General features: G+C 38.5%; 1 protein-coding gene across 1 annotated transcript in view; it reads right to left on the reverse strand.

Annotated features, from left to right (window-relative positions):
* Positions 1 to 6703, reverse strand: part of cacna2d2b (calcium channel, voltage-dependent, alpha 2/delta subunit 2b) — a 32275-nt gene extending 25572 nt beyond the window's left edge. Inside the window, exon 1 of the mRNA XM_079340851.1 lies at positions 6178 to 6703. Coding sequence (XP_079196977.1) covers positions 6178 to 6293 — 116 coding nt within the window. The 5' untranslated portion in view covers positions 6294 to 6703. The remainder of the gene's footprint in view (positions 1 to 6177) is intronic.
* Positions 6704 to 10588: the final 3885 nt, after the last annotated feature.

The raw sequence follows: 10588 nt of genomic DNA on the forward strand, positions 1-10588 counted from the left end.
CTTGGAATCACAAAGGCCACCAAAGCAACAGTCAATAGACCTACACAAAAGTTTCAAGTCTAAAATACAAAATAGCTGCTCTACTGAAATGTACAGAAACACACACCACAAACTACCAGCGATGAAGGAAATTGCCTTTGTGTTGCTTGGCAACAGTCCAGTTCAGTTCAGGTCGAGAAATAGTTATGTTGGAAAAGCCAAATTAATTATTAAGAAGGAGAGCTAGTTTTTGCTTTTTAATACTATATGTTTCAATATCACAAAGAAAGGAGTGGTGTTGTGCTAAATGTGGTTTTCTCCCTCAGCCTGCAGCCTCATGTCCAGCACCAAATCACAGTTGTGCTGATATTTACTACTACGACACTTCCTCCTGTGATATTGCTAAAAGTACAGCCCTGGAACTGAAACTGTTTCTGATGCCTAACTCTATAAATTATTTAAATAGTTACATTAAAAGCAAACAGATGACGAATAATCACTTTTATAATCTTTAGTCTTGAGCCAGGCCAAAATCTAGGGAAGCTTAACCCTCACACTACATTTGGATGTTGGACACAGCGCATGTAAATAATGCTTAGTACACACTGTAAGCCACACAACATGTAAAAATATGCACTATGTTTGCCTTCTTCTAAATGTGCTCTCTGTAATATAAAACAGTCTCACTCCAAACAGCTCTCTCAATGAAGCACAAACAACTTCACACAAGCTGTTAAAACAGAAGCAGCATCCTGCAGCAAAAGAGATGGTGTCTTTCATGTTCGGTATATCAATGCCATGGTGAATGGTATGCCATTAGCCACAGGGGAAATTAAAAACATGCTTTATAAGACTTAATATATTGTAAATACTGGTTTATGACTAATGGACACTTCCTGTTCAGACTTTGCTACCCATCTACAGAAACCCTGAACAATGATCTATGAATGAATATTTCTTTCACCTGCCTCACCTCACTGGTTAAACCATCACTCATTGACTCAACTTGTTTTTCAGCCTGGACAAATGGATGGGAAAGAACTATGTGCTGGAGAAACATTTATTTGTGCTTTCTACTGAATTTGCTCATCTTTAGACTTAGACTGAACTTTATTGGTCCTTTTGGGATGACTCCCTCAAGGAAATTTAGGTTCCAGCAGCATATACAATAAAATGTAGCAGGTAACAAAAAACAGTAAAAATATAAAGAATAAGATAGAATAAATAATAGAACACTCTTTTGCTGGAAAAAAAACGTAAAAAATATACAAAGAATGGCTATAGACAATGATTATTATTGCGATTATTGCACTTGGTTGAGATTATTGCACATACAAGTGAAAGTGTCCATGTGTTATTGCACAGTGAGAGTAGAAGGAAAGACGCTCCTACTCCTACCCCCTGTCCCATGTACTCTAGTTATATCTACTTTATATCAGGAAAAATCTTCCTGAATCCAGTGAGTGCCCAGAGAGTCAATTCTTTATCATTCAACCCCCAGCTGAGTTAGGAGACATCATTGCATTTAGCATGTGAAAGATTTAAAGGCATGATTATAGACAGCTCTCTTTAGAGATCTCGACTGTTCAAACTCCAGAAATGTACCTGAGTTACAGAAAAATGCCACGTATCTTAAAGGGCCGGTGTGGAAAACTGAGATGTAGGGTTTTTTTGGCTATTTTTGAAGGCCTATTTAAGACATGACAGAATGCTTAACAAAGAGTCTCTGACAAGCACAGCAAGATTTAAGAGTGAAATAATTCTCAGCTTGAGGCAGTGGGGGCAGCTGCAACAGAAAGAAAAAAAAACAAACAAGAAAAGGAGTGCTTGGGAAAAAAAGACAGCAGATCTTTAAATAATCCTTCTAAAAGATATATATTGTGGCGGTCATTGAGTTTAATTTTCCTGATATATATCACTGGGTAGAGGTGTGTTAATGTGATTAATGCAACTCTTAAACCCCCGGCACCGTTCGCTGACCAAGCACTTATTTTTTTGCTCCAGAGATTTCCAAATATAAAACATTACACATGGTGAGTCAGCATCCTGTGACTCACACTATTCTTATATGTTATGGTCTTATATGGCAATATAATAAGGAAATAAATAATGATAATAATATTGGAGAAAAAAATTTTTGATACTGTTTTCTGAAAACCATAGACTTGAAAAACATGTTTAAAACCTGAATGAGTCTGAATTAATACATTTTATCACAGAGTGTTTCTCACAAGAGGAGCAGCTCTGAATGTATAAATATATAAGTACATGATGAAGTGGATAGCCTCAATGAACTGCACAGTCATATGAAAAAAGGGTCCTTTCACCACTCAGGATTCTTAAAGGGGGGGAATAATAAGCGATATCTTGAGTGTGCATTCATGTCATGTCAGTTTATGTTGTGTTTTGTCACGATATACAGGAAAATTCCCATAAAATATTTGTCATTTTCTTCGTCAGTTTTTTATGGTAAGCACAGACATTTCAAGTTGCTTTTACAGCCAATTGTTGAGATACGTTTGACATTTTGTAAAGGAAGAATGTGCAACTTCTTCATCTAGTAGACGTTGCACTTTAGCACCAGCATTAAACCAAATTAAGCCGTTGTTTTGAGACACCTCCGCAATTCTGAGGCCTCAACTCTCCTCCAGCGGCACACCTCCAACCCCACTCCACTCGTGTTCGCACGTAGGAGTTATCAATTAGAACGCACCATAAGGTCAAGCGGCGGGCAAATATCCTTTGGAGCTGCAATTGCCTGTGTCCTGCATTGTTGTGTTAGCAGGCTAAAGTTAACACACTTAAGTTAACTCATAACTTCGTATTGCACATAAACTGACACAGACTGAACGGCATCTAAACACACTTACGTCACATCTGAATAAGCAGTGAGCTGGCCAAGTTATTCTTCTTTTCTCTAGTACTTGACTAAAACAGCTTTATACACAAGGCTTTCCCGTCCACGTCAACTGCAATTAAAATTCTGCTGCAATTAGGTGTAAAATGTTGCACATTCTGCCTTTAATAACGTAACTGTAGAGACACACATCATCAATTTAAATCAATCATCTATACCTCTTTCTCGCTCAGAGAAAAATATATTGAATTTGGTCTTGAGCATAAACACATTTAAATATTGTTTATTGGTTTTATTAGCCAGCGTTTTCAGCGTCATTCACTCTGATCATTTGGACTCGTTGGTTTGAAAAGGTAGTTTATATAGCAGCAGGTTACATAGTTTGAATTTGGTTCTTTGTTTAGGATGAGTTTTGACACAGACAGTCAAGAGCAGACTGGTGTAATGCTGTGTTTCAACTCAACTGAATCATATAGAATCCACAAAGGAAGCTATCTGAAATGCTACAAAATCCCTTTAATGTCACTATAGATGAACAGCATGGTCAAGTATTGGTCGTGTAACAAGATTTACTGTACAACTTTTAACTATTTCAGTTCAATCTAAATCCTACACACAAACAACTTCTAGCATCTTCTTTACAAAAATACAGTTTTTAAAACTACACTTATAAGCTTCCCTCTTTGTTTGACATTGGTGAATATGTTTTCACATGCATGCTATTTTCTGTGAAATATTTATAGATGCAAATCTTTGTCAAGGTCGGTGAAGGTCAACATGCGCTGAGAGCCACTCAGTTAATTCATCATTACAATCACTGCACGTTTAAAATATTCATTTCCACTAGTGTTCAATATTTCCATGTAATGTGTAAAACTGAGAGCGTGTCGGTGAATAAATGAGGTTTGTTGTACGGGTCTATGGCCAACAGAGCTGCAGATCGGCTTCCTCTGTGTGAGTCAGTGCAGCTGAGGCTCAGTCCTAACTTTTACACTGTGTGCTCCATTTCCTCTCCTCTGAGCCCAGTGGGATGTCAAACAACTCTGGATCGCAGCCCTGCGCTGAGGCGGCTGTGCAGCATGCTGCATTTGTGCCTCTTCTCAGTTACCTGCTTTACTCAAACTCTCCTGAGACGAGAGAGAGAAGGAATGTGTTTTAATGTGACCCACATTCACTTACAGCAGAGAGAGCCAGAGGTGGAGGGTGGAGCGGCTGAGTGATAGGTGGAGCATGAGAATCAGATAGAACAGATGTTTATAGGCAGCTCTATGTACATGCGTGTACTCCATCTGTCTGTCTGCCTTCTAATCTATCTTGAAGTATCTACTATACAGGGTCAATCTCTCCATCCACGCAGCACCATGGTCAGCCAAAATGAAATCAATATAATATTAAGCTGTTACAGAAAATATTTTGGTAAATAATAGATTTGCCAATGAAAGACAACTCATGAAAAGACAAAAAGTGAACAAACATTATATAATGTGGTGATTTTCTCTACTTCAGATCCAATCCAGACGTTTGAAGAGTTCCCTTGAGGCTCTTAGAACTTGTGATTAGCTTCTTATTTTATTTCATTCAAGTTTTACTTCATAATAAACCCTGTGGTTCAAAAACGGTTTCTGTCATACCTTCCTTTGAGAGGTGAACGTATCATATTTCAAGGGAATAATTATGATATCACATGATCTATAGCACATGTAGTGGATGTTTGGGTTCTTCTCCACAAAACAGACGCTGTCGTTTAGATATGACTGATGCTTGATCAGCATCACCGGTCTTTCTTTCCTCCTCTCTTTTAAACTGCACACACTCTGCACTGTTGTTCTATTACAAAGAACCACGCCACAGCAACCATAGGATTCATCAAACAAAACAAAATTGGTAAATAACCACCTCATGTAAATAATATTCAGCTTCAAAGCACACGTTTTTTGGTAGATCGATCTATCAATTTTTTTTCATTTTATCTATCTATCTATCTATCTATCTATCTATCTATCTATCTGCAGAGACACAGACACTGTACAGTAAGGCAGGGGAAGAGGGCGAGAGGGTATAAATCCTGGCTGCTGCAGTATTAATTCTTAATTGGAATGAGATGCTGTTCTTCAGCATAGCGATTCTGCTTCATTTAGCTTACATGAAGAGACCCAGGGCAGAGCGCTGTGTAGCTGTTTCAGAGCACTCAGCAGAAAAATAAGAGGAAAGAAGGAGGAGGACAAGGAGGAGGAGGAGAAGAAAGCAGCAGCTATATCCTACTTGAAATAACCCAATTAATCATAAAATAAACACACAAACATGTACACTCGCACCCCCCTGATTTATAGACCCCTTTCCTAATTGGAAAATACACCTCAGCGCTCCAGTTGTGATTGGACAGAAATCCCTCACTATGTGCCCCGAAGATGAGTGGACCATCTGGCCTGTTCCTCCCTCCAGAGCCGACTGATTGCAGAGCTTGGAGAAGGGCCCAGATAGCTGGAGTCTCGATTTAAGTGCCAGCTGTACTTAACAGTAACAGGTTAAAGGTCAGGAATTAAACAACTATAAGCACAGGATACATTTAACATCAGAGAAAATATCAAATCTTCACTCTCTTGAATCTTCAAATCAGTTTATTTTCTATGCAACACACACCTCTCTCTATGAGAAGAACTAAACATTAAGGACTACGAAGAATTTTGAGAGGTTCAAGAGACTATTTCTGAAACCAAAGGAATTGTTTTCTATTTTCTTGGAAGCCTGCATGGAAACATCTGGTAAACTCTATGACAAGAACAGCAGGGGGAATAAGGGGGGAAATAAAATAAAAAAGCTTTTTCAGTTTTACAAAAACTGCACAGATTTAATGCAGCCTTTTATCTGCAACTTCACTGACTGTCCTTCAAGTATCAGTGGTTTGGGCTTCACATTTAGACTACAGCTTGCTGTGTATGGTTGTTTTAAAAAAAAATCTGAAACTCAGTGAGGACAGTGAGAGGCTGCATTATTTTTCAAACGCTGCAGCCTATATTTAATCTGTCATAAGGCTTTTGTTATTTTTTTAAGAGCAATTTTCAGATCTTCACTGAGACACTGACATGGGAGATGTTGGCTAAATAATATGCACAGCTTTCCTATGCATGCCAAGTCATACTGTGTGGACAACACCTTAGAGCACTGAGATGTAAATACCCTGCCTTTTCCATTCATTCAATCGCCAACACTGTCAAAAATGACATAAGAGCGGAAGATAAACCAGAATGAATTTACTATCTGTCCAAACAGAGCTGTTTGGACGAGCTCAAACTTGTCTCCCATCAGATCCCCTCTATGGTTCCATTCTGGATTTTACTTACGTGTATTGCTGCGGGAACGTGAGACCCTCCGCTCCAGGCCACGATGCGCTGAAAATCAAGATCATCTGAATAGATACCAAGCAGACGATGCTGCAAGAGCTTCTGCCTATCGCCATTTTCCATTAACAATTCTCGTCACGGGGTTTCGGTGCGTGAATGAAGCGCTCCGGACCGTCTCCGGGGCATATAGATAACGAGACGATAGCGTGGATGATGTCCGGCTCAGATCCCCGACGAGTTCATGTCAGTTATCTGCTGTCAAGTGCACGCGGAGGAGGCAGGCTTTGGCCGTGAAGGCATCGCGAACGGTGGGAGATGCACTAATGCAGCTGCCAAGACACTGCAGAGTCTCTCCTCCTGCTCCCACATACACCAACACCGACACCGACACAACCACCTTACAGGCCGGCGCGCGCACAATCTCGCTCTCTCTCTCTCTCTCTCTCTCTCTCTCTCTCTCACTCTCTCTCTCTCTCTCTCTCTCTCTCTCTCTCTCTCTCTCTCTCTCTCTCTCTCTCTCTCTCTCTCTCTCTATCATCAGCAGTAGCGTGTGGGGCAAGGCGCGTACATGTTCACCAGGCAACAGCGGACTAGTGGAAGAATCTAGTTTGTCTTTATTTATCTCAAGGCCACATGGGATTTGTCATCCGGAATCAATTTTATGTTTTACTTAAGACTGACCGCAGCTCTTCTTTGCTTGCAAGTGTAAGAATGGGACCTCTGAGTATCCTTCTAAAAGGTCCCCGAATGCCACTATTACATTAAACTCTTTATTACGCCAATACCCAAAGTCTAAAAGTCCATTGTTTTGTAATAAAATGTATTAAAATACGGAATTGTAAAACATCAACTTCTAACCCAGTGCTATTAAAGCATTTGAACCATGCACAAAAAAGAGCTTGTGCACTGTAATAAATGATTCAGTAGGCTCGTTATGTACGTTTGATCAAATATATTCAATATAAATGCCTCCTTGGTTTTCTTATAATTATTTAAGTAACTTTCAAACTCAATGTTTGAGATAGTATCTGCTAATTTTGGTTGCATTAAATATAATATATTGTAACGGTTCATGTTGTAAAGTCAGTAGTTGATAATGTGATCATAATTCAGATTATGTGGAGAGTCTGTGAATGCACCGGGGAGAACGTGTTGAGCGGCTGTTGAGAGTTGGATTGTTGCGGCTGTGTGTGTAGTTCTCTGCTGTAAACGGCGTGGTCACGGCCGACAGTGACCCGTTTATTAAAAGTTGTTATTTGAACGCTCTCGTCGTCCTTTAACGTCCGGACGGACGCTACAATATGTTTATGTAATTTTAATGAATCCAACTAAGAAAGGTAAATTATGTTAATGTAGGCTAGTGTGATAGTATTATGCCACACTATCAGAAATATATCAGGAGTATTTCCACTAAGAGGACAGTAAGCTTTATTTTGAAAGTTACATTGTAAGCAATTGCTGTTAATCTAAGTAATGTTTTGATCTAAAACAGTTAAGAACTATAGTTGGCAATGCATTGTGATGCTCAGCTTGAAGCAAAGTGACAAAGGCCAAAAAGCCTAAAAGCTTATAGGCTACTGATGTTTTAAATTACAGGACACTACAGTATTTATTTTAAAAAGTGGGTGTTGCCTTGAGAACTTGGAGCGCAGGCAGTAGTATGGTACGTTAGGTTGTGTGTCTTTTGTTTCTGAAAATATGCTACTGCTTATTTTCCTCAGATAGTTTTCTTTATAAAATACCCGAAGCCATCAAAACCTGAATGGAGAATCTTTGGAGGATCATTTCAACAGCAGTTTTAAGAGAATGACACAATATGGAGGATATGTGTTACACATCAACAAGACCTGCTTCCAACATGTAGTCTATCGGATTTTTAAAACTACAAATTAGACGGTAGGTCTTATTGAGATCTTTTTTTTTTTTTTATATTTCATTGATATTGCAGAGGATGCTTGATACAAACAGATCCTCTGTAGCACTAGCTTGTCTAGATATTGATTTTAACAAACAATTAAATGAGGGTTAGAGAAAAATGTGTTTTTCTTTGCCTGGAAGTTTTCTTCATGTGATGCAATATGATGCTTTTTGCATCACATGAAGAAAACTTCCAAGCAAAGAAAAACACATTTTTCTCTTCTCAGGGCAAAATGAGGGTTGGATTCATGACCATTCAACACTACTACCATGTTTCTAATGATACACAGCTTCATGTAAATGGGTGAAGTATCCCTTTAAATAATGTAAAACTATGACTTCTGGGCAGATTTAGTTGCATTTAGGTTAAAATAAATACAGCCGAATGGTCAGGTGACTGAAACTCGCTAACCCGGTAATTTAGCACAAAGAGGTCGAGGCAGAGGGTGGAAAAGATACAGGCCTAGCCTCACAACACATAGCATCTAGCCTACTAGTAATGGATTTATAAACCTTTACAGTTTGTGCAAACAGCTTCTCTGATCTTTAAAGTTAAGAAGACCTTCACACAACGATACAAAACAATGAATTAACTAGATGACAAGCGTGCACATACTATTATAATAATGTAATGATCATATGGCTCTGGGCTTTAACAATATTCTTTAATAGTATAAACATTAGAGATAAAGACAGCCTAAGCTTGGAGCGATTAATTATTATAAATTGATATAACTGATGTGCTTAAGTGAAGCCTATTATAACAGTCCTCCCCACGTTTAACTAAATGATAAATGCTGATGTACTGCAAATATATAAAAAATAATAGTTGTTGCTAATGCTATGCTACATAATATGCTACCTCAGTTGCATTACATAAAAGAAACAACAGCAACAAGGCTAAAGCTAAGCAACATGCTACATACGCTGATACTTCCAATAAATGCTGCAGCTACATGCTAACAGAATGACAAAAGGCTAACCACATTACAGTTGCACACAGTAAATGTAATGTTCAAACAGGACAGAATGAAAATATTAGAATAGTTTAATGTTCAGCTTTCGGGAACTCAGATTCTACTTTGATGACTCGAGACTTGAGTTTTTGACAATTTTAAAGGGAAAGGGTCAATGTTAGCTTGGCATGACTAGCAACGGCTCCTGTATGTGAAGAAGTTCTGGTTAAACTTAAGAATAACGTATTGAAAAATGAATTCAGACACATTTTGAACTAAAACAAGACAGAGTGCTAAGAGTGCACTATTCTCTCAACCAGGAAGTATCAAACAGAACCTTTGTTTGAAGTGGCTGCTTTGACATCTCCTGGTTGCAAGTCAGAGAGCTCAGGGTTTTTGATTTGAGTACCTGCCATCCAATCCAAGAACTAACTGTGTTGACTATACTCGTTTTTCTCTTTTGTGTTAGTGCTGTAGTAACTTTGAAAGCAAATATGATGGCTCACAGTCGGCACTGGAGCTCTATAAAGAAATATTACAAAAATGTAATCATTTCTATCTTGTGCTGTTGCTCTTCTGCACAGAAGAAGTGTCAGTCGCTGATGAAGGAAGATCTTGACAGTCACAGGTCTTTTCCTAACTTCCAAAATCAATGAAATACAGAGAGTATGATAACAGAGAAGCAGCAACAATGCCATTCTCCATTAATGCAACTTGCAATGGAGTTCCTGATAACAGGACAATGAGAAAATTGTTCAGACAGTGAGCAATGTCCTGCAGACTACAAAGTCTCTGTTTCAAAACAGGCTGGAGACCAAATGAAGTAAAAGACAGAGGGCCCTTACTGCACTGCACTGACTTTTAAATAATGAAAATGGGCAACCAAACTGAAGCGCCACACTTGAAGGGAAACCAAGATTAAATTGAATTTGCAAAACTGTCATAAACAGTCAAACTTCTTAGTTTCAAAGCAGATTTGAGTATATTTCGTGGTTAAACTGGAAATCAAGTAAACTCAAACCAGTTTGGATGGAAACTACAGTAAAGGGAAATTCATTAATTTTCTTCAGCGAAACTGTTCTGTTTACTGACGTCATGTTTATGAATCATTTTCTTCATTAGATTATCAAGTTATATCCAAACCAAACATCCCTTTATGGACAAATAAAAAGGGAGATGGTGTATTGCAACGAAATATTGTGTTCACAAACAGCAGTCTCTGACAGACTACAATTATTTCTTGCTTAAGGGGGCTATCACAGCAGGGTTTAACTGTAATTAAATCCAGAGGACAGTTGTAGTTGCATGCCAGGAGAGAAAGGCAGAGTGAAATAAAATCCAGCTGGCAGATTTCCTGTACGTGTCTTCCTTCAAACACAGCAGCTTCTCTGAATATTAACAGCTCCCTGTAAGCAAAGGAAAAACAGAGAGCTGGATGTTAGTGCTATGATGCTGAAGATGTAAAAATAAAGCTGGATTTTAGATTGATTGGTGGAATGTAAGCTTTTGATTTATTTTTAAATACATACACATGTATC

The sequence above is a fragment of the Symphodus melops genome (assembly GCF_947650265.1).
Source record: "Symphodus melops genome assembly, chromosome: 4".
Lineage (NCBI taxonomy): Eukaryota > Metazoa > Chordata > Actinopteri > Labriformes > Labridae > Symphodus > Symphodus melops.